Genomic DNA, 27,390 nt, shown 5'->3' with positions numbered 1-27,390 from the left:
GTCATAGCAGTTTAGCGAACTTATGAAAACGTGGTTATGACTTAACAAAACAAATTTGGTAATGTTAATACCAAGGGATGTATAGTATTTGCAATCGGATCTCGGTGGGAACAAAACAAATTGGGTGACTACTTGTTCTTTTATAATACAAGACCGTCATTATATCGCTCTCTGAGATTTGTTGGTGACCAATCTCTCTTTTTTCGCAATCAGTATATGTAATTCTCACTCAGTCTTTTCTTTTTAAGTTTTGAATAACTAAAAAATCCCCCCTCGGAGCATTCGGTGGTCAAAACTCTGCATGTCTAACGCCCATACCTATCAACTTTGTGATCTCATCCTTTTGTATTCCTTGTCTCGTGAAATCGTCAGAATCCCTAGTATCACAACAGGAGACAACAAAAAACACCGGAATCTCAACTCAATACACCAATTACAGAAACCAAAATCTGACTTGGAACTGCATACATGACCAACATACCCTCTTCCCACCTTGTGCGATCTTGTTGAACCCATCGATAGAAGCGTACATAATGAAAGGATCCCACATATCAGGGTTTAAGAGGTGATCAAAGCATTAAAGCAACCCCTGCTTCAGCCATCCGACCCTCCTTGTGAAATCAAGCCGGCCCTCACAAGTCCCAACCTACAACTAAAGAGACGTTTTTTTTTTTTTCAAAAATTAAACTCTCGTGCACCTACCAACGGAACAAGGATTACAAAAGGGCCTAAGGATCTAAACAGACAAAATTGAAATTTCAGAGCTCCAAGCGTTAAAATCTTAAACCATGGCAGCGTTTCAGATGCCCAAATGGTAAAACAGAGAGAAAAGAAAGAGAAAGAGAAGAAGAAGGCAGCCAAGTCAAAAATTTACAAACAGAGTGTGGATTTGATCTCATAGAAAGACACGAGGTGTCGAGTTAGACAAAAGGCATTCCCACCCCCACATGATCGACCCCAAAAGTCAATAATGAAAGGAGTCATTGTGCTTCTCTCGTCGGCATGCCGATGAGGTCGCGCCCTGTAAATCAACCAAAGAGAACGATCTAGACGCAAAAGACCACTGTGGTGGCGATGTATTGCTGCCATAGCTACAGTGATTGCTGTGGGACGACGATCTCCCATTAGGAGGCAAGGGGGGCAATTGCTGCCGCTGCTGCTGTTCTTCTCCGCCATTAGCGTCTTCCTTCTCCGAGCTGCTCATCGTGACGGCCAGGGCAAGCGTGCTCCGGCAAGAATTCGCGGGCCTCTTTGCGATGCTGTTGCCGGAATTTCGCAACGAGTGGTCGAGATGGTGGTTCCGCTCCCAAATGTTGCTCCTCAGCAGCAGATTCTTCCTCTTCCGGTTGTACGGGCTCTCCGGCTTCGCCAGATCCTTGGCCGCGGCCGCCACGGCGGCGTCCGATAGGCTGGTGAACGACTTCGATTTTCCTGCATAGAAATTCGAGATCCCCCTCCTGCAATCGCCCAAAATCCCAAAAAAAAAAAAGGAAAAAATCGGTGAAACCCTGACTCTTAAGAAATGAAATTGGGGAATGGCAGATCCAAACCCTAACCTCCTTCCTAATCTTTATTGAAGGGATTGGGGATTTTTACCTGATGGGCAAGGACTCCTCCAGGGAGTTCATAGCGTCGAGCGGGCCTTTATACGAGCTCTGGACCTCCGCTTCGCCGTCCGACGAGGACGACCTGGTGCCGGAGCTGCTGTTCCGGCCGATGGATGAGCTGCTGGTGCTGCTGAAGTCGTCGGCACCGGAGACCTTAGGGCGGTCTCCGCTCCGGCGATCCTCCGACGGGTCCGGCACGTACACGGGGATGCATGGCTGCATGCCCCTCGCAGCGAATCCAGACCCTTCGATCCGGCCGCTGTCTAGAGCGAGAGACATCTCAAAACATCTTTTCTCTGTTTATACAAAGAAGAGAGAAAAACGAAACCCAACGAGAAAATAAGAGGAGCAGCTGTTACAGGCGGACGGCCCTTTGCATTTTTTTTTCTTTTGTTTTTCTCTTTCTCTTTTCTTTGTCGGACAGCATCATCATCCACCTCCAAGATATAGAGTTGATCTTTTTTATAATTTTTGTTGCGAATATAAATATTATTAAATGCGAACATGCGTAGATATACTATTAAAAATTTTAAGTACGGCCGCGCCTTATCCTCATCCACCCAAAGCACGAGCATGGACTTTGGGTCGCTTCCTTCACCTTGCGACGACCGCCACGTGAGCACCATACTGCCTACGAGGCCTTCCTTTCTATCGTGGCATACTCAGACCTTGCCACGTCATACCTACTACCCCCCCCCCCCCCCCCTCCCTCTCTTCTTTCCAAAACCCCTTCTGGTTACTTGCTGGAACCTGTATGATACGGTACCTCATTATCTTAACGGCAAAAGGACAAAGGGACGTTATTAACGGCGTAGGCAGGAGCTGTAAGATGGTGTTGGAAAATTGAAACACCCACTGCTCAGACAGTTTCCAACTTGAACCCCATGGATTGTTCTGGACTTTCGACCCACACTCAAAACCCAACGGGTTAAACACAACCCAGATCCAGCTTAGTTCAGTTGGGTTACGGGGTTAGGGCTTGCTTGACCAGACACTGTATCTGTTTTTAAAGAGTGAGTCTGGTTGTGAATCCAGATCTGGTTGAATTTCAGTTCAAAATTTTGGATCCAACCAATATATCAACCTCGTTGGTACTGGATCCTGTGAAATAGGTAAAATCTATTGATTTAAGGTGAAACCCTATCCAGCTTTTTGTTTTTTTATTTCCGGGATCCAAATAGACCTGACCATGTTTGCTTCGGATCCAACCCATATCTAGATGTATACTATCCAGATCTGACAGTTTTGGGCTAGGTCCGATTCAGACCCGGTCGTAACTGCAACCCGTTTGTAACCCTTGCTGTCTGTCTGTGAGCTTCCTCGTTTGCAACAACACGACGCTGTTTGGCTCATCTTTAAAAGTCCTTTATCTTTTTTGTGAGAGGCCCCCCACAAAAGTATTTCCAATATGTTTATTTATACAATCATTTTCCTTATTTTGCTCATCGTGGTTTGTTGGTTGTTAATATACAGTCAGGCAGAGAGACGTGGCCATAAGAAATTCTAAAATCTACCTTGGACCAAGTAACCTTTTATGCCCCTTCAGTGCCCCTAAAGCAATCAACTTCTTCTTGGGTTGGGTTTAATATTACAACCATATTAAAATGATTAAAATACTTTTAAAAACTATTGTTTTTAAAACTATATATATATATTGTTAAAAAGGCAAATTTGATAGATTCATGAAGTTGCTTTTTTGCTTTTTTTGAAAAGGCATTTGATTTTTTCAATTACCTTCAACTTCATAAGACCCTTAATGTCAAAATAGTAGTCATGCATTCCTAAAAGTATCATTCCGAGTATTTTGGTTATTTTAATAAGATTGAATCTATTTAATGTTAAACTCAACTAATTAGATTAGTCTTATATATATATATATATATATATATATATATATATATATATATAAAGTGGTATACTTATGGTTGTACATACTTGATTTACACCACTTCAAAAGCAAAATTTGACCTTAGCATGTTTTGTTTGTTATTTTTATGTGTTAAAGTTGACTCAAATATAATATTTTATATTATTTTTAAATCACCTTTATTTTCATGAATTGTGTGCCATTAATTTTTGTCATTTCAAAATAAAATGTTATGGTGTATTAAACATGATAAAACCTTTTAATATATTAAATAAATCATGTTAAACACATTTATTCTGTTAGATTTACCATTTTGCAACTAGATCCATGCATACCGTATGGTATCATGGTACAAAACCATCATATATTTTCAATTTTCCAGTGCTTTTATGGCGGTACTGTACCACATATACACTTGATTTGCATAGATCTACACTGTAAAAGCAAAATAGAACTGTTGGATCATGTTTAACATATTCTATTTGTTATTTTCATGTATTAAAGTTGATTCAAATGTGATCTTTTATATTATTTTTAAATCACCTTTATTTTCATGAATTATGAGTCATGCTTTTCATCATCTAAAAAATAAAAACTTATGATGTATTAAACATGATAAAACCTTTTATTATACTAAATAAATCATACTAAACACATCACTAAAGTTAGATTTATCATTTGGCAGCTACATCTATGAAAACAAAAATGTGTGTCATGGTAGAGAACCACCATATATTTTCTCTCTTTGAGTGCTTTTATGGTGGAATTGTGCACATTTATATATATATATATATATATATATATATATATATATATGTGGTGATGCACATTTTTATATATATATATATATATATATATATATATATATATATATATATGGTGATGGACATTTATATATATATATCTATACTTCAAAAGCAAAATCTGACCATTGGATCATGTTTAGAATATTTTATTTGTTATTTCCATGTGTTATAGTTCACTCAGATATAATGTTTTATATCATTTTAAATCACCTTTGCTTTTATGAATTATGAGTCATTGATTTTCACCATCTCAAAATATGATCTTATTGTGTATTAAACATAATAAAATCTTATAATATACTAAATAAATCATGTCTTCAATTTACCATTTGGCGGCTAGATCTATGAAAAAGGTATGGATGATGATCCATAACCACCATATATTTTCTCTCTGAGTGCTTATATGGTGGTACTGTACCACAATAGGTACACACTTGATTTACATAGATATATACTTCAAAAGCAAAATCTGACTGTTGATCATGTTCAACATATTCTATTTCTTATTTTCATGTGTGAAAGTTGACTCAGATATGATGTTTTATATCATTTTTAGATCTTTATTTTCATAAATTGTGAGCCATTGATTTTTGTGAACTCAAAAATAGAATCATATATAAAACCTTTTTTATACTAAATAAATTATGCTAACACATGTACAATTAGATTTACAATTTGGTGGTTAGATCTATGCAAACAAGAATTTTTACTACTGTATAGTATCATGGTACAAAACCACCATATATTTTCTCTCTTCGAGTGCTTCTATGGTGGCACTGTACCACCATAGTACACACTTAGATCTACACTTCAAAAGTAAAATCTGACCATTGGATTATGTTTAACATATTCTATTTGTTATTTTGATGTGTTAAAGTTGACTTAAATATGATCTTTTTATATCATTTTTATTTTTAAGAATTGTGACATTGATTTTCATCACCTCAAAAATAGAATCTTATGATGTATTAAACATAATAAAACCTTCTAATATACTAAATAAATCATGTTAAACATATCCATAAAGTTCAATTTACCATTTGGCGGCTACATCTATGCAAACAAGACTGTGGACTATCGTATGGTATGATGGTACATAACTACCATATATTTTCTCTCTCAATGCTTCGGTGGTATTGTACCACTATAACTTATGATGGTGCACACTTGATTTATATAGATCTACACTTTAAAAGCAAAAATCAGACCATTAGATCATGTTTAGCATATTATATTTGTTTTTACATGTATTAAAGTTGACTTAAATATGATGTTTTATATCATTTTTAATTCACCTTTGCTTTCACGGATTATGAGTTGTTAATTTTGGCATTTCAAAAATAAAATCTTATGGTGAATTAAACATAATGAAACTTTCTAATATACTAAATAAACATGCTAAACATATATGTATAGTTAGATTTACCATTTAGCAGCTAGATCTATGCAAACAAGAGTTTGAACTACCGGGTGATATCATGTTAGAGAACCATCATATATTCTCTCTACGTCACTACATATATACATATATATATATAGAGAGAGAGAGATTCTGTCTTCCTGGAACTTAAATGCCAGAGTTCATTGAATATGACATCAAGTGAGAAAACCATTATTATTATTATTATATATATAGAGAGAGAGATTCTTTGTCTTCCTCGAACTTAAATGACAGAGTTCGTTGAATATGATCAATGAGGGGGTTTGGTATTTCTAGTGTTGTAGGTGGACTAGTCGCGTTTTTTACCCCAAATTTTACTACAATCGAGTAAAACAAAAGTAGGTGGGTGGGGTTAATTTTGCTGAACATGGTTGGAGCATGGGGTGGAGTAAGTTGCCTCAAATATCGGAAGCAGGCTTTCTTTCTTCAGAGTACCCAAAAGGAAAAGACAAGGATAATAATAATTAGGCATTGAAACCCCACCACTCTGCCCTCACCAGACCAGACTGCTTTTATCCTTATCTCCCCACTTTGGACGATTTGAGTTCCGTATACAAGATAATATAGAATAACAAGTGGGTCGGTGAGACTTTTTGTTGAGTAACGTACCTCTCTGATCATCAAATTTATGGGTCGTATTCTTATGGGCTTGGTATGGTTGCAGGTCCTGGATCCAGGTGTGGTCGTAGGGTCTCACACAGAACTCCAAGTCACTAAAATGGTGGGTCATTAAGAGTGATTAGCATAGTTAGAATAAATTTTTTTGTTTTTTGGATTATGAAGCAAGAGTTTGGCGGACTCCTGCCGATTACATAATTCAATTGCAATACATTTCAAATATCATGATACGAAGGATACCAGTCTGGTGGTTTATCCTTTCAAACTCTATCATACTCAAGTATTCTTAAATTAGTAAAGAAAATAAGAGCGTTATCATACTCTTTCGGAATCCACACACATATCGATATAAATGTGTTAGTAGCTGCATGATGTAACTTATTAACTTGATTACTAACAGAGTTTTGGGACACAATGGGCAGCATTAATCTCCAAGTTAGTGGTGAGTCAAACCAATCCTCTTACAGTTGCATATATAAAGGAGCCATGGCCAAGGCAAGGTAATGAACAGTAAGAGTTGAACTTTAACGAAGAATTGTGAAAATCTCATGCTTGGAGGCATTTGGATTCACAAGGTCAGAGGTTCAATCCCTCTTCCTAGCGCATATGCCCCATGATCTGGTGACCTCAACCAAATTGGGTTTAGGAGCCTATTGGTTCCAACAGGCCCCAGTAGCCATTTGGTTCATCAACTTACTGAATTGGCTTTGTAGGGCTATGCATTTAGATTAATAAGAAAAAAATTTATATCAGAGCTATCAAAAACAGATCTGGATCTCTAATGAGAATATGCAATTCAGATCTAGTTAGTCCAGAGTCTTTTTTTATGACGAAGGAACCCTCGCCCAAGAACAAGGTCACTAGATGCATGGGAGGTGGGTAGCGGATCACGTGTCGAATTTTCATTCAACCCATGATGCCCCCAGGGCCCCCTCATTAAGCTGTTATCGGAAAATTTCTGTGTAGTCATGTACGACAGCCTCAGGTTTGTAATGGTCAAGGATCGGAGAAGCATACCCAACTGCCGGTATATCGGCTCTGGTATTCACATACCAGGGGAAATGCACCAGATCATCGGTTTGCAGCAGTGGAGCCCTGGTTGGACGGACAGAATTCAATGGACCCCCCTTTCCAGTGTGTCGATCAAGGCAGTATGGGAGGAAATTAGATCTAAATTCCGGAGGGACAAAATCTATGATCATATATGGGTTAAAATTAAGAAGGCATCCTAGCGCTGCACTTACGCTCCTCTAGGCGGTGGAGGGGAGACTGCTAACCCATGACAGATTAATGCGCATGGGCAAACACATACCGCGTCGCTGCTGCTTGTGCTTGCCAAGTCTGGAAAAACCCATCCCACCTCTTTTTATTCTGCTCCGTTGGTAAGGAAATCCGGCATAGTGTCTGCAATTTTTTTGGAGTGAAATGGACACCCTCATGTGACATTAAAGACAGTCTAGCCTCTTGGACGATTGTAAGAATCCAAGCCAAGAACACTCAATGCATCTGGATGGTGGTATTCCAGGTACTTGTATGGACTATTTTGAGGATGAGGAATCTTCAGATCAGAATCATACATGAAAGTATGGTCGTGATTCGGGAACAGGTCTTGCGGGTGGCTCACAATTCGCCAGAGGAGATTGTGAACAGATGGTGTCGATTCATATGCTGGTTCTGCGTTCACGGCCTCTTTCGCGAAGGTTGGAATTTTGGTTATTCTTATTTTCGTAACGCTGGAAGATTCTCGCTTAATGGAAGCCTGAGGGACCACGAGTGCAGTGCATGGCCACATGTCTGCAATCTGATAGCGCCCCAGTCGATGGTGATCTTGCAATCGGCCAGACCAGACGTTGTATCTAAAGCCCAGCAATTTTTGGAAGGTAGAAACCCCAACCTGATTAACTTTTCCCAAGGCTTATATGTATTCAATATATTTCCTCGTATTCATGTACGGTTAGCTAGATTTAACTCCCATCATATTGTTAAAACACCTTGCTAAGTTAGCTAAGGGGGGGTCCACAAATCCTGGAAGGACCACCCCCCGGACTGATCAAATGTTTTTAATCATATGTATAGTGTATGAATATCTGGTAGGGGTCCGCCAAACCCAGCTTGACTTTCCAAAAAAAAAAAACAGCACCTCCCTGCGAGGTAAAACTCTGGGTTGAGGACTCGACCACCCAGCCTTACTTGCACCAACCCTGATAAAGCAACGGCAGCCCCCATGCGCCTGTGGGATTTGAACCTGGGCCTTCAGCTCGACACTGGACCCCGCTGACCACATGGGTAACCACCGTGATGGTGGTTGTGTTAGTCCACAGTCACAGAGTAGAAAACCACTTTTCATTTGAACCTGAGGATCTGCAGCCAAACACCTTAAACCATTACATATCAGGCAGGATGATCACCAATTTATAGATGGTAAAGATTTCCACCCCACCCCCCATAATAACTATACATTACTTTTATATGAATACCCATGCATTTCATGAAAGGAGACAAGAATGCACCATGAATAACCTCATGCATGCTGGTAAAAGTTTCATCCCAAGTATTTTTTTTCACAATTATTAAAAAAAATAGCAGATTCAGAGGGGTGATGGGCTCCCCCCACCCACAGGGTTTATACGCTTTGCTTCGATAAGGGGCGTCTCCCGCCAATGGGTTTTGATCTTTGGCCGCCCTGGGACAAGTGGTAACTTTTGGTCCCGACTAGCTGGAGAGGGAGGGCCCACAGCGCTTTATACCAATTCCATGTTTAACATAAACAGATAAGGAAAGAGTTTGACTGAACATTGTTGCAATCAACAGCTACTGTCATGGTTGCCAGTAGGGGTGTCAATGGATTAGATCTAATCCCATATCTGACCAAACTGTCAACGTTTGTCTAGTCAGATTTGGTAAGCCAAAACCACATCCGGATTATAATTAGATGCAGATACATTTTTTGTGACCGAATCCAATGGATATTATCATGTAAAAAAGCCATCTGAAGTAGGGATGGCAGTCGGGCGGGGCGGCGCGGGGACAAGGTCTCCACCCCGGCCCCGCCTCAAGATTTTATCCTCCACCCCCTCCTACATCCCCGTTTCATTTCCTCCATCCTCGGTTCAAACGGGGATGAGGCGGGGCGGGGATATTGCGGGGAAAAGTGGTCGAGGCGGGGATGAGGGGATCGTGGCGGGGATGGGGCAGGGAAAAGTGCACGTCCGTCCCCGCCTCCACCCCTGGACGGGGATGGATTTTAACCTTCGTCCCCGCCTCCATCCCCGTTTCATACCCTTCATCCCCGGTCCAAACGGGGCGAGGCAGGGCAGGGCCCGCTTTCCCCAGGTCCACTGCCATCCCTAATCTGAAGGGCGCCAATCAGATGGCTTGTCCTTTCACGTGTGGTTAGCATAAGTCACGGACATCGTAGCAAATTGGCCAAAAAATTGAGCGACCGTGGAACAAAATAGATAAGAGAAATGACGTGATGCCAAGACGTAATAATAGATCAAGCCTCTCAAGTTACAGAGGTTACGTGATAAATGCACACCAAACACTCACGAGACATTACCCTACGGATAGCCAGAAGGTGAATGATGGAGATCAGATTTGCACACTTCCCCCGTTCAGACTGCAAATTTACCTATGAACAATTTCCCAATTTGCCTTCAGGGATGGAAGTATTTCACGGGTTTGCAAATGCACCCTAAAAGACAACGTCCTCAAGGCAAAAAGGCATGACGTTGTGAGAAATTTGTTTGACAAAGGAGAGGATAAACAATCAAAACAGGATCACATAAGTGAGAAGATGATGATGAAGTTTAATGAATTGTATTAAATGATAAATGATGATGAAAAGGAAGAAGGCATTTCCAGCACTTGGGACAACTGCCAAGAGCTGTAGCAATAGGAAAGAGCACAAAATCTCCAACCCGCTCATGCAGAATGACTATGAAAATGCATTGGGTTGTGAGATTCTGGAGGGGATCAACAACGACAGAATCTGCCAATGAAAGCGCTGAAATGAACTTCACAGAAAGTAGAAGAGATATTTAGACAGTGCTCCACCGTTCTATAATAATGCATAAAAAAAAACTATCCGCAGAATAATACGAGGGGGCCTCAATACCCAGCATTCTTATCGGGGAAAGATCTGACGACTATTTCACAAAAAGGTGCACCGACAAATGGAATCTTGGTCACTATCTGTAAAGGCATTTAGCTACACACAAATCAAATACTCTTAAAAAACAGCAATGTCAATTTTTGCTTCTTAAGTATCAGACACACTTGGACACATCCAGAAACCAGATGCACAAACAATTTACTGGAATCCAAAGGTGCAGAAATCTATCCAGCTCTAATTTTATTTCAATAGGACTAAACAAAGGGAAACACCCCACACACAAAACACCCCTCTCCCCTCGGAGTACACCCAGCTTCGACCTTGCGGCGAAGGACACATATGCAGGTTTCGAACCCTGGCTTCCCATGTCAGCCAAGAAACCACGGACATACCTAACCAGTTGACAAACCTGGTCACATGTCAGCTTCTTCATTCTAAGCATGTTTCATCTACTGTTCAACTTTTCTAAAATCAACTTGAACAGACAGGCTGGGGGAATTTAATCCAGGCATTGAAGAAGAGATGGGAGGTTAATGGAGAAAAGCCCACGAAATATTTGATTGGTGGCTGACAAGTCTTCGATTATGTAGACAAACTGGAGATCAACTTCAAATTTCATGAAATAGACATATTTTGAGTAATAAGATTACCATTTTCTTTTCTACATGATCTGAACAAACAGGAGATCAACTTCAAATTTCACGAAACTGCCATATTTTTAGTAACAAGATTACAATTTTCTTTTCTTCATGATGTAGACAAACAGAAGATCAGCTTCAAATTTCATGAAACTGCCACATTTTTAGTAATAAGATTACCACTTTCTTTTCTACATGCACTGATGCATGACTGAAATATGCAAACCGTGAACGCAGCAGAGTATCTTGAATCTAGCTACACGCAAAAAGACCAAAATATATTCTTGTTGATTACAAAAGTTTTAATATATCTAGGATAAAACCCCTGAATTAAAACCTCCATGAAAAAAATCAATTAGATATTAACAGCAATATACAGAACCTATTTCTACCCAAATATCCTGAAACACGTAGAAAAAGAAACTGAGATTTCACACCTCATTTTAAATTCAAGCATTCAGAATTAGCACATGGGCGTATCTTGAATCTAGTTTCCCGCAAGACCAAAATATTTCCTAATTGATTACAGAAGTTTTGATATATCTAGGTTAAAGCCCCTGAATGAAAACCACCATGACAAAATCAATTAGATATCAACATACAGAACCAGTTTCTAGACAAATATCCTAAAATACGTAGAAAAAGAAACTGAGATTTCACACCTCATTTTACCTTCAAGCATTCAGAATGACAGAAAATTGAGAAGCTTCCAAATAAATAAAAGATATCCATACTTTACAAAATAGCTGGCATTCTTCTGTAAAAAAGTTTTATTGGAAAAATATGCATGTCAATTTTGAATTTTTTCTTTCAGAATTATACTAATTGATCCATTTCTACAAGTATTATTACTTTTCACGTCAAGAGAAACTAAGGTCGACCAGTCCTAGAAAAATGAAACAATGGACTCAGTCTGCCATTAAATCACAAAAATATGCTAAAACTATATTGAAATCGTTAAGTAATTAGCATTGTAGATGGCATTTCCCATTGTTCTCATGCTGAGACCTTCAACAACAAAACAGAGCTTTGATAACAGTGGGTGTGAACCTTGATAGTATTGGTTAGCTCACCAAACCAGGGTTGCTAAACTAGGAAACGGATGCGTGAAACGATACGAGAAGCAGAAGCGAGAAGCGAGAAGCGAGGCACTTTAAAATTTATGGGAAGTGGGAAGCAAAATATCAATTTGAAAGTGAAATAAGAATAAAAAATGAAGCAATATGGTAACTGAATAGGAATTGAACAATAAAAAATTAAAATTAAAATAAAATTGATCATTCTTGTATTTTAAGATTTTTCAATAAAAGAGTTAATTTTTTGTTAAAATCTAACAATGATGGTTACCAATTTAGAGAAAAGTACACGGGAAGTGAGTGGAAGCGTGAGAAGAAATACATGAAATACATGAGAACATGAAATACATGAAAACATGAAAAAAAACATGAGAAAAGCATATAGGAAGCATAGACCATGAATGTGAGAAGCATAGAAGAAGTGTGGGATAATCGTGATTCCCACGAAGTTTCGAAAGCGAAGAGTGTCGCACTTTCGAAGCGAGTTTCCGGGAAGTGAGCTTCCCACCTACCTAAGAAGCTTCAGGTAACTTTATACCAAACCTGAATTGTGCAATAAGACTTGCAGAGTGTTGTAAGTATCGTACTGTATTGTACGATATGGTACGATACATATAGTTACTTTGAGGAAAAACGATATGATACAATACACACCCATATCTCAATACGGGTGTGTATTGTACATGTATCAGATGTATCGTGTGATACACCCAATGTATAGTACCATATCATATGATATGGTACTATACGTATTGATTTTTTTAATCGTATTTCATAAAATTGATTATTTTGTTTATGTTTATGTAATATGAAAGTATGAGTCTTCTGGCATTGTTCTTGTGAGACAGGCATGAAATAATATCTATAATTCTATATTAGTTGATGTTTTGATGATGTCTTATGTAGCTCACAGAGACATAAGTGTGATTTTATGGGTGTGCTTTGTGCAATTCATCAATGTTTCATGTGTTACACTTTTTCTAGAATTTTTGCTAATCTTTTTAGATTTTTTGAATTTTTTTTATTAAAAAAATTACTATACAATATTAAGATACGATACGATGTTAGTTTGGGCCCGACCGATACAGGCAACGATACGATACTTACAACCTTGATTTTGCTTACTGATAGATATTAAGAGACATTGGATGTTTGGTGTGCATCTCCAATGATATGACAAATTTGTACCTTGAGCATGAGTATGATAGTGTAAATTACTTGATTGACGCAAAGATGCCAAAGACAGAGTATAGTACCTGATTGATGCCTTTCAACCATAAATGAGATAATTATGCACAGGAGGGCTTCCACAATGACTAGGAGGTTTAAGACACGAGACCATAATTACAGGAAGCACTTAGACTAACTAAGAATCCTGATTACATTATTATAGCTTCATATAACATACATCCAACAGGGGTTTCACAAGAACTAAGGTCTCAAGAGAACAGACCATAGCTACCGTAAGAATTTAGATTAACTAGGAAACCCAATTCCTGGGAAGCAGGAAGCAAAGGTGCTGTCAATACCAATTAGTCAATTACCATGACTGGGAATCACGAGTCTCAGTTAAAACACTATTTGCACATTGGATTTTTTTTCATAAAATGATAGTGATATAAGTATGACATTATTTGGATGATAGACTTTTGTTTTCTTTTTCATGGATGGGATATCATTGTGGATGTACGGATCTATAAACACTTTCTGCCCTTTGCATATCTTTTTATTACTCAAAAGTATTACATAGTAGCTAACATATGTTCTTAATATTAGTTGAAAGTTTCTTAGATTTGTAATATATGTGATAAAGTATGTGTAAATTGCTGCACAAATTCTTTCATTATTTTAATGTTTGGCATCCAAAGCAAGGTAATTAAGTCGTTGTTTTTGGATATTTTGCACTTTTGTTGGATCTATATGTGTGTGAATCTCTTAAGTAATCTAGAGATTTTCTACTAGGATGATGTAGTTCTCTGACTGTGATCTTCATTTAATAAAAAATTTCTTATCTACATCAATTTATGAGTATTTTACATGATTCCCCAATCGCCTCATAAACAATTCCTCATATCACTTCTTACTCACTTCTCCCTTCACTAACCCTCTAAAGGTTTGAAGTGGTTGATTCCCTCTCTGCTTTCCATTTTTAATTCCCAAACTGGTAACTATTGATTAGACTTCATGGGGGACATATTTGCATACCCAATACAAAAGGAAGTATAATTAGAAAAACAACAGGCCATAGTTTGATTCACACAGGAATATTGGTAAAGAACCATCAATATGTAAATGGCATTGTTGAATGCAAAACCATGGAGCTGAGTAATTTAAGAAGAAGCTTAGCCATAGACAAATCGCTGACCATTCAGGGAAATTCAAGGGCAACCAGGGTGGTCAACAAAAGGAATGCCAATATAATGACTAGAAATTTCTAATTCACACAAACAAAATGTCTCACTTCCTATGTTAACAGGCCACAGTTCCTTGAACAATGTTATAAGTAGGAAGTGCATCTTGCATCAAAGAAGGAGACATCCAAAAGAAAAGAACTTAAGTGTCATTGCTTTGACACAACCTCAACCAAAAGGCAATGTCACATCCATGATACATTAGCTACTATCAGCAGAATAAGCTAATGAATTCTCATGCAGAGGACACTCAAAATCCCTGCACTAAATTTTGAAAAATAACCAAAATTTCACACTTTTGAGCATAGAGGTACAATAAACATTGAATCGTGGGACATTATGCCTAAATATCTGAAAAAAATATGTCAAATAGTCAAAGTTGATGCTTTCATATGACCAGATTCTCTATTGGAGACTTACCACTTTGCCCACTCCATGAAAGAACTTCCTCAATTGCTGCACATGCACATAAAAAGTATATTTTGTTGTTTAAATATTGACTTTTAGATGAAAGCAAGACAATGCTAACAATGTAAATTGCTTTTGCAACTTAGACGACCAACCAGTTTTCCCTTAGTAGCTATCTTTAACAGATTACTAAGTTTTAGAACAAAAGCAAATGCAACACGGAGATCAAGCCCCATTAGAATGTAACCTAGAACTACAGCAAATTCATCTTTCAAATAGCATTAATAAAAGTATTGATAAACACAAATACTATCAAATTGAATAGTGCATATCAAAATTGAACATCCAAAACAATTATAAGTCTCTCTTAAAGAAACAAAAAGGCAGGTGAATCTTTAACTCGCAGAAGTTCCTAGTAGAAAAAGCCCAAGACTTTGCCACCAACATTCTTTCTCCTTGCTTCCTCATGATCCATGATGCCCGCTGATGTAGTCAAAACGATGTAACCAAACTGCAAGCAAATAAGATGAAGCAGACACTTCACCATAAGTATGAACCACTACAAAGAAAAATACTTAAAAACATCCGGAAAACACACCAACTATGACCAAAGATGAAAGAAATCATATACAACTGTTTGTACGCATAAACGAAGTAGCAATTATAACCACTAAAGGAGAGGCTTTAGTTACCTGTCTCGAAGGAAGTAAACGAGCAGTCCATGATTCAATCTCCTTCACTCCAATATCAAAACGAGGACTTATCACTCCACACTTGTTCAGCCTCCCATTCAACTCCACAACAATCTTGTTCGCTCTGTGGTCATCCACAACTTCAAACTCCCCAATGTAACCTTCGAAAAGAGAAATACCCAACACACTATCAATATCGATCCTGCATCTAAAACTATTTAACAAAAACAACAAGGAGATAATGTAACGTCAATGAATGTCTACTTGCTCACCGTGCTTCTGCATCACCAGAAGAAACTTGATGATAACTTTCGACGAGGGACGAATCAAGACTTGCCGCTTTCCCCTCTTCTCAGCGTTGTACATGCTCTTCAGAGCATCATTCAAAACACTGATTCTCACCATCTTGACAAGCCTGAGAGTATCCCACACAACATCAACAATCCCTATGCACCCAAGTACTGAAAAATCCGCGGCTAAAAAATCTCCAAAATCCCGTTTCTAGGAAAGAAACCTAAACACCTCTAAACAACTGAAATATACTCCGAAAGAAAGAGATTTTTAGGGTTTCTAAACTAATGAAAAAGCGAAATTAAGATTCCCAAAAAGATTTTGAAAACCAGAAATCAGGAACAAGAAAGAAACCATGAAATTGAAGGCATACGGTAGACAAATAACAAGAACACGACGAAGAAATAAGAGAGGCCCAAACCTACTTGAAGGAGCTGCCGGGAAGGCCGAGCGGACGCCTAAATCTGAGCCCCTTGGAGAAATAGGGAAGGGAGGCTGGCGATTAGGGTTTTTGTTGGACTAATAGTAATACCCTTCTCTTTGGTGAAAAAGTTCGATAACATCCTTTACTTTTAAATAAAAGGCAACGATGTCCTAAACGTTGCCCCGTGCTTCAAAAGAGGCTCAAATAAGTGTACACAGCGCCTATATAACTTGGATGAGTTAGGGTCCCGTGACGTAGAAATGTGGACTAGGCAAGGTTTGGTCCGAACTCCCCACACCTGACTAGGTCGGATCTGGATGGATTAAGTGGGTATATAGACCCAACTTCTTGTGGCCTTAACTAGGTCTAGACTACACCAACCTTCTTGTCACATCCGATTATAGGGGAACTGACACGTGCAAAGCAGAATGATCCAAGTCCAGACCCATATTTCTTTTTTTATGATATAGTTAAGTTTATTTTCGACATAGCAGACCCGATATTTCTTACAGAATGCGGTCTAGTTGTTTTCAAGTCAAGGCCAAATAGAGCTATCTATTTTATTAAAAACATGGCTGAAAAACGATCCAATGGTTACTACTTGAATTGTGTCACCGGCAACAAGGGATGCAAATGGGTTGGATCCAGGATGGAGGTTTTGTGATTTTTTGCTGTTCCAGATCCGAATCCCGATATATTTAGTTGTTCTAGATCGGAATTGTTTGCATCCCTACTGGTAGGGGTGTCAATGGCTCGGGTTTGGTTCGAACCCAGGTGAGATCAAACCCAGAATTGATTTAAGATGCTGATATCGGGTATGGACTCAGGTCCATACCTGGACCATATATACAAGGATTACATGAATCAGACCTGGACCATACCTGATAAAATAATATTTTTTATCTTTTTTTACATTGTAAAGTTGCAGGTCTTAGTCGGAACCCGGATCAGGCCCAGGTCTGGTATGAAATTTTATAAACCATACCCAGCTCCATATATTAATGGAATCCTTTGAATCTGACTCCTTGTTTATCACCAAACCCTGACCCTAATACGCACCTTTATGCCTTTGTCTCCGAAGTTTAGCAGCGGACACAATCTTACTTGCGTACTTTCGGGTTTTGGTAAATTTCCAGGACTCAGTGCATTAGGGTACGACCTGAATCCAGATCTAGATCTACATCAGATCCAATAAGGTAATGTTGTATCTGAATCTGAAATACGTGAAGTAATACTCGATTCAAAAAAATGAAACAAAAGCAAGCTATTTACATGTAAAAAATGCAACCAGATCAGATTTTGATTCAGAAAAAAATCAGATCCAACTTAAAATACTGATCTCACTCTGACCTGAATCCAAATGCCCATTAAGATTTTACTTCAAGGATTCAAATCCAGAAATTACCAGCGAAACTCAGAACGAATATCGGACAATATCTAAATCCGTTTGCAGCACTACTTGTTATCAGATGTCTAGTGAAAGATAATTGCATTCCACACTCCAGGATTTAGATCAAACTTCAAGACCCGAGTGACCTAGCCCATGTGTTATGTCAAGCGCAGGCTAGGTCAAGGTCAGATCAAGTGATATGTCAAAACACAAGATTTTTGTGTTGTGAAAATGACATCAGCACTTTAATGGGCCCCACTGTTTGTACATTGAATAGCAGTGATAAAGATCATATTACACAAAATTTGCACTTTGACATATCACCTTATCTGACCTCGGCTCAGCTCTTCTTACACACACAATTTTAAGATCAATGCCAATTATTTGAGTTAGGTATCTAAAGTCTAGAGTTGCGAGTAGGAGAAGCGAGAGCGGAAAGTGATTCAGGAAGCAGAAGCATAAAGCAAGAAACTTTCAAAATTTTAGGAAGCCAGATGTGTGTAACAAGTTAGAAGCTAACAAATAATCGTCTCGAAAACGAGAAGAGAAGCAAATTGAAAACGACGTAAAAAGCAAACCAAAAGCGACCTAAGGAGTGAAAAATAAAAAGAAAGAACAATAAAAATAAAAAAAATATGACAAAAAAAGGAGAAGCGCGGAGAAAGCACCCTTAAATTTTTTGTGCTTTTCAACACGTTTCAAAAGTGCTACATTCTAACGCTTTAAAAATGTGCTTCCCCATGTTATATGACGCTTCCAATCAGTGTTGTGAGAGGCGTACGCCTCAGTACCTGAAGCATACGCCTCAGAGGCGAGGCGCACGCTCAAGGTACTGAGGCATTGTTGTGATGCGCTTAAAGTAAATATAAAAAGTTTCTAACCCAAATCTGGGATTTCTGGGTTAGAAGCAGCCATGTTCACCATAATAATGATGAAATGTTTCATTAGTGCGAGGCGTTGAGTGTGATGCCACATATTTTTACGATATTTTAGATAATACCACATATACTTGAGAGTCTCATGTTGTGAGAGGCGTACGCCTCAGTACCAGAGGCCAAGCGCAGGCTCAACGCCTCGCTTCGCCTCATCGCATTAAACAACCTTGCTCCCAATAACCCTGGTATAGTTTGTCACGATTAGAAGAGAAAGCACAATAAAGTCATATTTGTATATAAGGCTTTCTTTTGGAACAGAGATGACAATAAGTGACAAGAGTAGAGCTGTCAATTACATCATCCTGAGGATATTGAAATAGGAAGATGATACCATTTACCCATTTCAACTATCGTTCCTCAAAATCCAAGCTTCTAAACAATAGTGGGGATAGGTAATTCATTAACTCCTTGTTCCCTTGCGTCTCTCTTTCTCTCTCTCTGACAAAGCTTAATTGATTGTTTAATTAATTTTAATTTTCATCGTGCTTCATTTCATAATAAAAAAGATCAGGTACAATCACATTGCACATTTCAAATGTGTTGCTGCACTTGAGCACTTCATCTGCTGTTCCCCACAGCTGGCAGGCTGTATGAAAAAAAAGATGGAGGGGTGCTAAGGTGCAGCAGCACATAAAAGATGTGCAATGTGATTTTACATAAACTCTACTCTCCCACATTCCGAGTTTCCAAGTGAGATGGATTTGGGCATTGTCAAAGACCCACACGGGCACATCATCCTTACCCATTCAGCTTCAAAAGGTTTTACAATTCAGCTTTTCCTGTTTGTTGAACAGCTCAAGGGTTCGAACCCGGATCTGTGTTATAGCTGAAAGAGTCTCGACCGGCGATCACATAGTATCCCGACAAGATAAGGCACAATATATGAGTTCATGCACTCCAATTCTTGTTTACAGCTGTTTTAGCCCTTTGTATATCTCACAAGGTGCACTCGCATCTGCCTAGCGCGAGCACGAGCCTAGCCATGACCCGGTTGATCCAGACTTCATGGAGCCAGCCAGGTCGGAATAGACTCTGGTGATACGGAGTCCAACACCACCATGTAAACTTCAAGCGTCTTCCACATCCCGTCAAGCTAAGAACAACTATTATCTGTCTGTTTTGGATTCTATAAAAACATATGTGAGGCAACATATTAAGTTCTTAACCAACCCCACCCCAATTGATCAGTTTAGGGCTGCCAACGGATCGGGTCAGGGTCTGCGGGGATAAATAATTATTGGGTTCGGCTTTTGTTGGGTCACGAAAATGGAATGCCAAACCCGGACCTGCATAATTTCAAAATTTTATTTTATTAAAAATATATATATAACACTCGGGTTGGGTACCTGGGGAAAAAAGCTACGTCGGATCGGGTATCCGGAAAAAATCATGACCCAAACCCGGCCCTCATATTGCTCTGGTCGGGGTTTGGGTCAGCAATTTGCATGCCATACCCAGAAATTTCAGGTTGGGTTCGGGACGGGTGCCTGGTACAATTAAACCCGACCCGTTGACTGCCCTAGATCAGTTGCAAGAAGATGCACTTTCTACGTGGTCGCCTTTTTCAACCATGCTTGATGGTCACCGTTCACATCCTATTTATGAAAACTCTCAAGCAAGCTAACGGGCAAACCAACTAGCTAAATGACTAAGATATGCTTGATTTTAATTGGAAAACATTCTTTATAATGTATGAATTAAAGTTTCATATTGCTACTTTGACAATTGTTTGTATGTGATTCAGTTTGGGTAGTAAGCCTTGAGGCGCATCCTTGTGGGTCCGGTCAAACATTAAACTGGTGCGGCTAGCTTGGCGAGGACACCGACGGCGAGAGAGTTGATGTAGGTGGTGGGTTCGAGCTTGGGGGAGTCCCATCTGAAGTCGTCAAAGTTGTCGTAGCGGTCCGGGCCACCCACTATGGCTCCGGTGAGCTCGTTGAAGTTGGCCCCCTGCCTCGAAAACCACATGCTGAAGCTCATCGAGCAGCTCACCTGGTTGGCTGGGCTCATCTCCGGCACGGAGGACCCTCGGTGGTGAGCTTGCTGAGGTGATTTCGGCCCGAACCCCACCATGTATGACATGCCACGCGGGTTGTTCCCGAGCAGGTAGTCAATCTGAGCAGACACACACACTGACCCATTGTCAAACCAAACTCCTAAATGCAAAATTCATGCCAAATGTCACTGTCATAGGCTACGTGATCGGCCACCCCTCCCAAGCTAATATTAATAGCTTGGATGGAGATAAAAGGTGCAGTTAGATATTGGCCTGTGCATGTATTTTTTTTTAAACTGAAGACATGATCATACTTATGGTCATCGTGCCAGCAGCGTAAAATTCTAAAAAAACTGAGGTGACCCTGCATGATAAATGGAACCTTAGCAGCTAAGGCCCACCCACTTTATATTTGTGTACATTTGATGCGAATTTTGTTAGTACGAGTTGATGTGCCATAGAGCCCAGAATAGACGATACCTGTTTCTTGGAGAAAGCCATGAGATCGGAGGGTTGGTACTGGCGACCGCCACAGTTAACGGTTTGACCGTGTCTGGTCAGGAGATCACTGTACACACTCAGCAAATACGCCGTGCTGGTAACGTACTGTGTGTTCGCCCCGTCTCGGATGTGAATCATGCCGCCTGAACCGCAAGTAATCGAAGAGCCATTAGGTTAAGCAATGCTTGCACGAATTTTATATATATAGCAAATCTGATTCTTACTGTGACGAAAGTGATCATTTTGCTATATAAACGAAATTATTTGGATTTTCACTGAAAAGAAAAGGGTATAATCATCAACATGAGAGAGGGAGAGAGAGACCTGGGGAGACATAAATCTTGCTGTAGGGACTATCCGGGAGGACCGAGCATACGAAGTTATCAGCCTCCTTCTTGTAGCTCTCCATACTAGTCGCACCTTCGAAATATAACTGTTGAAGGAAGAAGATAAGCATCAGTTCTCATTACATTACCATGAGAGAGAGGGAGGGAGAGAGTACTCACGCCGGACAAGAGGACGTGGACGCCGGCGTACTTGAGATCCCAGCTGAATTCATCAACTGTAGCACTGATGCCTTGTTCTTGTATGTATTTCAAATAGGTTGGCCTTTTCGTGGCTTTATAAAGCCACGTTGCCGCCCACAACAGTTCATCCTACATCCAATAAATGCCAAACAGCCAAAACTAATCATATGGCATTTCTCACAAGTGAAATGCAGCCCTCTTGTGACAAAACATGAATAGGAAAAGCTACATGCATTTGAAGTATGTTAGTCATATAAGAACAGAAATACGAACATTGTAGCCTGAAAAGGAGCAGTAGAACGGGCATTCGCCATCATAGCTCCCTCTGTGATTTACAGCAAACTCGAACAGCTGCAAATTAGATTGAAAAACAAATAAGTATCTCTGCAATCGAGAGAGATCTAGAGAGAGAGAGAGAGAGAGTTCATTTTACCAATTTGGCCTTGTTGAGAAGCCGGCGAGAGTAAGGATGATCAACTCTTCTGAAGACGATCGACGAGGCGGCCATCGCTGCGGCGGTCTCTGCTGCGATCTCAGTTCCTGGCGTGTTCTGGTCGATCACGTAAACGGTTCGTGGGGTGTCCATGTTCTCTGGCCTCGCCCAGCACTGGTGATCAGCAACCGGGTCCCCAACCTATGATGATCGAATATATGATAGTATTATATATTCTTGATCGACAAGTTTGTAACATTAATGACAGAGTAGATATGAAAGTTATGAAGCTGGCCAGACTCCATTAGGGTTAATTTGTTGGAAGAGATTAACTTGGGAGTTCTGACCTGCACCCACAAACGGTTGCGTCGAGAGCTGGCCTTGAGGAAATACTCGGTGCCCCAACGGATGGCTGAGTGGACGTTCTCAAGCTCGCCGGTTTTCCGAAGCTGTGCTCGATAGGCGATGGCTCCCCATGCGAGTGTGGTCACCGTGAAGGCCATCGGAAGCCCATACTTCACGTTGTCCCCCGCATCGTAGTATCCACCGACAAGGTCCACCTGCAACATCCGATCGAGCATTTTATTCATACTTATATAGGCTTTGAAGAAGTTCATTCTAAGACATTGTTCTTGAGCAACCATTGTGAAGCAAATGAAAAGGCACTATGATACTGATCAAGAAAACCAAAAAGATGCATCAAGGGAGGAGGTTGACGGAATATACATTAGCATGTTTGCCATCATTGAGCCCAGAATCCCCCCTCCATGAGACTCTTTTGTCAGCCGGAAGCTTTCCCGATCTCTGTGCTTCTAGAAAGAGGATAGATTTCGCCAATGCGTCCTTGTAATCGAAATCGGCATCAACCAAGATCAACCACGTATCAGAAGCCACAAGCCATACAAAGACTAGGGTCGTTAGCAATCTAACGGGAAACCCCATCGCCTAAACCTCAAGAGAGAGAGAGAGAGAGAGAGAGAGAGAGAGAGAGAGAGATCTAACTTAAACAAAGAGACGGTGTTGATCGGGCTTATATAATAACGATGACGCGGTAGAAGGGACGTTATTGTTTCCTTCTTTAGGAGAGCCTCCGTTACTCTGATTCGAGTCACAGTGGCTGGCGCCGTGGCGCCCAACAAGCAAGGGAATGGCATCCGGAGGAAGCACAAGCACTGATCCCATCATAATTTATATGGTGAGATCCATCATATGTCGATCCTAGCCGTCCAACCGATGTCTAGGATTAATTAGCATTTTCACCCCGAATGTGGACTAATGCTAGCCGTCCAGATGCGTCGTTGGACGGATAAGATCTGACATATGATGTACGGCATCGTGGTAGGGACACACACACTCGACATGATGGAGTCGGGTGATTGGTTTCCGAATTTAAAGGCGAGCCGTGCGCCCCATCGTCCTCGGGGAACAGGAAGAAAGACAAAAAGGTTGGCTACGTATTTAGGGGGTTGGGGGTGGGAGAGGTTTAGTGAGAATATATATATGGACTAATTTTGGGTTCCCTTTTGCCTTGGCCTGCTAAATTTGGGTGTATAGGAAACAACGTTTGGTTTCATTCTCCTGTCCTATGCCACAATGATTCGTGAACTCGAGGATGCGGGATTGGGATTCAACTGGAAAGTTCAAATTTTTTTTTTTCAAAAATGGGACACGAGGACACATATTTTTTTTTAATCAATAAAAAAACTATTTTTTAATATTTTAACATATAAAATATTATTTACAAATGTTTTAAAAAATGCCATTCCAAGTCGGCGTGTCCGCTTGTGTCACCAGGGACACACAGCCAAAATAGCGTGTCCCTGTGACAGCTCGTGCCACCACCACCATCCCCAATTGCTGTCAATGGATTGGATGGGGGTCGGTTCGGGGTCTACCCTGATTCCCATGTATCCCATTGTGGGCTTCAGGTTTTTTGTTGACTCAGGTGTAAGATAGATCATCCATATCCGACCATACATTTTTTTTTTAAGGTAGTGTTAAATCTCTCAAAACTTGACTCCATAACGTAAATGTTGGGACACGGATTAAGTATAAATACGTAGTGATAAGACTCAGGATTCACGATATGGTCCAGGTCCACCAATAGTGATTTGCATGCTTGAGGTTGAGGTACCGGTTCTAACGATTTGATTAGTTTATCCCAACACATGCATTTCAAATCTGACACAGATTATACGGACACGATGTCGTTTAATCCAGATCAAAATCAAGCCATATCCATCACTGCTTCGGATCGGGCTCAAAGATCCACCTATTTTGCATTCTTTGTCCATCCCCATAATTAGAAATACAAATTTGTTGGTATTCCAGCCAAGTAATTATGAAATAAACCGACATATTATGAATAGTATATGGCTGAATCTGGTTGGATTCAGAACGAACATGGTCGGGCTCAAGTGGGATCTACGTGAGAATCATACAAGCAAATATGATGGGATCCGAAAGTCATAATGTGGTTTAAATCAACCTATTTTTTGTTTCCCTTCCAATGTAGACCGACTTTGACCATCTTTAGTGGATCCATGCACCGCTAGGCCTTGAAATTAAGAAGCGAAATTCCCAAATATTTTGTTGATATATTATAGCCTTCATAAGTAGCAAGGGTTATCTGTTTGTGAGACCAAAGCGCGCATAAGAACGAAAAGAAAGAAAGACATATTGTACTTTTGAGCTTAGAAACTAAAGTTCTTTTTTTGCTAGCATTAGTGATACTCACAAAGCTCACAGTTATCTGCAATAAGAATGGCAAAGGAACTACTTTATGATGGGCATGCACCATAAAAAATTAGTGTTAGGGGAAGAGCCGTGAGGGTCCATTTTGCAGTTTCCTTCTTTTTTCCCTCTTATACAGCAGTAATCTAAACCAAAATAAGGGCAGTAGTAACTAACTTGTCCAATGAATCTTTGGACTTAAACCAACCATACGGTGAAAAGTGTGAGCCGCTTTTCGCCGAATTGCATTTTACATTTATGTTGTTGTTCACCTACCACTACAGGTATGAGGGTCAATAGTAGCGACTCTTTAATAGTGACATAAAAAGTCGTGGCTATTGACTGAGCAATAACGACGACTTTAGATATCTCCATGAATACCATGGCCCCAAACAAATGTCACAATTATGGACATGTCTATAACGGTGCCTTAAGATATCATCGTGATAGGTATATTTATAGCGGCAATATTATATGGTCGTTAACTATGTCGCCGTTATAAACATACCTATATCGGCAATCTTAGCTATTGTCGTTAGAGGTATGTTTATATATAACGACGATATTTTATGGTCACTACGAGGATGATTGTCAACAGTGGTGATGCTTTAACGACGATAATAAAAGTCATCGTGATTGATCAACTACGGCACACATGTTATCGTTATAAGCATACCTATAACAACAACCTTATATATCTCTTTAAAGATACATCTTTAATGCTGACATTATTTGGTTGTTAAATATTGTCATTAAAAACATTTTAATGTCAATATTTAACGGTTGATAATCTCACCATTAAAGCTGAATAACGATAATGTATACATGTCGTCATTATAAGGTTTTACTCAATAATGATGACCTTGTATATCGCCGTTATATTGTATACTTATAGACTCTATAACGGCGACAATTATGTCTTTGTTATAGATTACTGTATAACGGTGACATAAATGTTGTTGTTATTGAGTCTATAATTAGGGTCTGACAGGCCCTTTGATTTTTTTTTGCTCTCTCTCTCTCTCTCTCTCTCTCTCTCTCTCTCTCTCTCTCTCTCTCTTCGACCTCCCTCCTCCTTCGGGTGACGTTGCCTGACCCTGGCCTCCCTCTCCAAGGCATCTCTCTATCTCTCTCTTCTTCTTCCTCCTCTTCTCTTTCTTCTTTTTTTTATTCTTCTTTCCGGATTGGGTTTGGCTCCGTCGAACCCAGCCCTGACTTACTCTAAATCTGCACGAGTAATGCAGTATAAAAGCATAGATGTGTTGGTCAACATAAATAACACATAAAAATATCCAATTCATATAAGGATGAGATACAAGTATGTGTAGAGGGAAAGGCCTTATAGACTATCCAAATTGCCACCATGTTGCAGTATAGTAGTCATATTGTATCTTTGCAATATTATTTTTGCTTTGGTCCTCGCATTGGTTTCTCGATATGCTTTTTATTGTTAGTTTGTTCATCTTATCTACTTTTTCTATTTTTATATTCCATCTACCTAATAGATCATAAGATACTTGATGGTGTATCATTTCAGTTAGCTGCAGGAAGGAGTGTAGCAATTGTTAACACTAGTGGCAATGATAAGACTTTTCAAGTCTTTCAAGGTGTATAATATGAGGACAATTCTAAGATAATTGATTTTTTATAATTATTATATCTAAGAATTGATTTTGATATTCAACTTGACTCAGCTAATCTCATCTTCATAATAAAAACCTTATTTTAGATTGCTGATGAGGTTGTCTTGATTCAAATAAGTTAAGATGAACTAGTAGACCTCATTCTCCGCAATAGTTTCCTCTGAGTTGTTTAATTTCATTTTATTGGTTGTCTTGCAACCAATTGTGATTATATGTGTACTCTGCAAATGATTATTTGGGCTTATTTTCATTTGGAGCCATGATGTCTTAGCATACTGTATTTTACATAACGGCAAACTTAGGGCATCAGTTGTGACATATTTTACATAATCATAACATTACCTTAAACTAATGTTAATAATCTTCATGTGGTTTACCGTTAATATTTTTTCCTCTCTAGACTTCCAACAAAATGCTCCTCCATCCCTCGCTTTTGTTTATTTATAATATCATTATCCCCATATCTTTGCTTATTTATTAATGAGGGTGTGCACTTGTAGGTAAATCAACTATTATTAGGCTTCTATATCGGTTTTTTTACTATGATTCTGGATTTGTAAGGTTTTCCTCTCTCTCATATGTCAACTTAGTTTCTAGTATTTGCCTAGAACTTTTGATTTATATTTTTTATCTATCGATGACATTAATTATGGCATGCATAGAAAATACATATTCCATATTCTGTTTTGATTAATGGTGGGTTATCTTTACTACTATATATTTGAGGAAGCTGATTATTGTTTTGGCTGAGAAGTAATTAGATATGAAAAGTTAGTCAGAGGCATCAAAAGTTTGTAAGTTCTATTATTAGAATAAATGTTAGGCACAAAGTAGAGATG

General features: G+C 39.4%; 3 protein-coding genes across 4 annotated transcripts; all 3 read right to left on the bottom strand.

Annotated features, from left to right (window-relative positions):
- Nucleotides 1–869: 869 nt before the first annotated feature.
- LOC149816028 (uncharacterized) lies at nucleotides 870–2,028 on the bottom strand. Its single transcript, XM_089987577.1, has 2 exons — nucleotides 1,597–2,028; nucleotides 870–1,457 (listed from the first exon to the last, which is right to left on the bottom strand). Exons 1-2 carry the CDS (start codon nucleotides 1,884–1,886, stop codon nucleotides 965–967), a joined length of 783 nt encoding a protein of 260 aa, XP_089843703.1. The 5' UTR covers nucleotides 1,887–2,028; the 3' UTR covers nucleotides 870–964.
- Nucleotides 2,029–15,240: 13,212 nt separating this feature from the next.
- Nucleotides 15,241–16,447, bottom strand: LOC149816027 (small ribosomal subunit protein uS8z/uS8w). Of its 2 annotated transcripts, none has more exons than XM_089987575.1 (4): nucleotides 16,391–16,447; nucleotides 15,951–16,093; nucleotides 15,679–15,839; nucleotides 15,241–15,497 (listed from the first exon to the last, which is right to left on the bottom strand). In XM_089987575.1, exons 2-4 carry the CDS (start codon nucleotides 16,081–16,083, stop codon nucleotides 15,399–15,401), a joined length of 393 nt encoding a protein of 130 aa, XP_089843701.1. In that variant the 5' UTR covers nucleotides 16,084–16,093; nucleotides 16,391–16,447; the 3' UTR covers nucleotides 15,241–15,398. The 2 variants fall into 2 exon arrangements, with proteins under 2 accessions (XP_089843701.1, XP_089843702.1); XM_089987576.1 differs by having other exon boundaries at nucleotides 16,395–16,445.
- A 4,062-nt stretch (nucleotides 16,448–20,509) lies between these two features.
- On the bottom strand, nucleotides 20,510–23,117 carry LOC149816026 (endoglucanase 16-like). The gene is made up of 8 exons (XM_089988007.1): nucleotides 22,902–23,117; nucleotides 22,523–22,735; nucleotides 22,176–22,376; nucleotides 22,016–22,093; nucleotides 21,722–21,871; nucleotides 21,540–21,648; nucleotides 21,195–21,358; nucleotides 20,510–20,833 (listed from the first exon to the last, which is right to left on the bottom strand). The coding sequence occupies exons 1-8, from the start codon at nucleotides 23,115–23,117 to the stop codon at nucleotides 20,510–20,512; spliced, it is 1,455 nt and encodes a 484-aa protein (XP_089844133.1).
- Between the last annotated feature and the right edge of the window lie 4,273 nt (nucleotides 23,118–27,390).

This window comes from Nuphar pumila, chromosome 14 (assembly GCF_984573655.1).
Source record: "Nuphar pumila chromosome 14, dmNupPumi1.hap1.1, whole genome shotgun sequence".
NCBI classification, from domain to species: domain Eukaryota; kingdom Viridiplantae; phylum Streptophyta; class Magnoliopsida; order Nymphaeales; family Nymphaeaceae; genus Nuphar; species Nuphar pumila.
This window is presented reverse-complemented; position numbering and strand designations above follow the sequence as displayed.

Excerpts from the sequence above, each read along its gene's own strand:
- LOC149816028 (XM_089987577.1), bottom strand. The coding sequence starts at position 1,886 with ATGTCTCTCGCTCTAGACAGCGGCCGGATCGAAGGGTCTGGATTCGCT. Across the intron at positions 1,458-1,596 it reads GAGGAGTCCTTGCCCATCAG|GAGGGGGATCTCGAATTTCT; the intron begins GTAAAAATCCCC and ends GGGCGATTGCAG.
- LOC149816027 (XM_089987575.1), bottom strand. The coding sequence starts at position 16,083 with ATGGTGAGAATCAGTGTTTTGAATGATGCTCTGAAGAGCATGTACAAC. Across the intron at positions 15,840-15,950 it reads TCTGGTGATGCAGAAGCACG|GTTACATTGGGGAGTTTGAA; the intron begins GTGAGCAAGTAG and ends CTCTTTTCGAAG. Across the intron at positions 15,498-15,678 it reads GTTTACTTCCTTCGAGACAG|TTTGGTTACATCGTTTTGAC; the intron begins GTAACTAAAGCC and ends ATTTGCTTGCAG.
- LOC149816026 (XM_089988007.1), bottom strand. The coding sequence starts at position 23,117 with ATGGGGTTTCCCGTTAGATTGCTAACGACCCTAGTCTTTGTATGGCTT. Across the intron at positions 22,736-22,901 it reads ATGATGGCAAACATGCTAAT|GTGGACCTTGTCGGTGGATA; the intron begins GTATATTCCGTC and ends CGGATGTTGCAG. Across the intron at positions 22,377-22,522 it reads GCAACCGTTTGTGGGTGCAG|GTTGGGGACCCGGTTGCTGA; the intron begins GTCAGAACTCCC and ends CGATCATCATAG.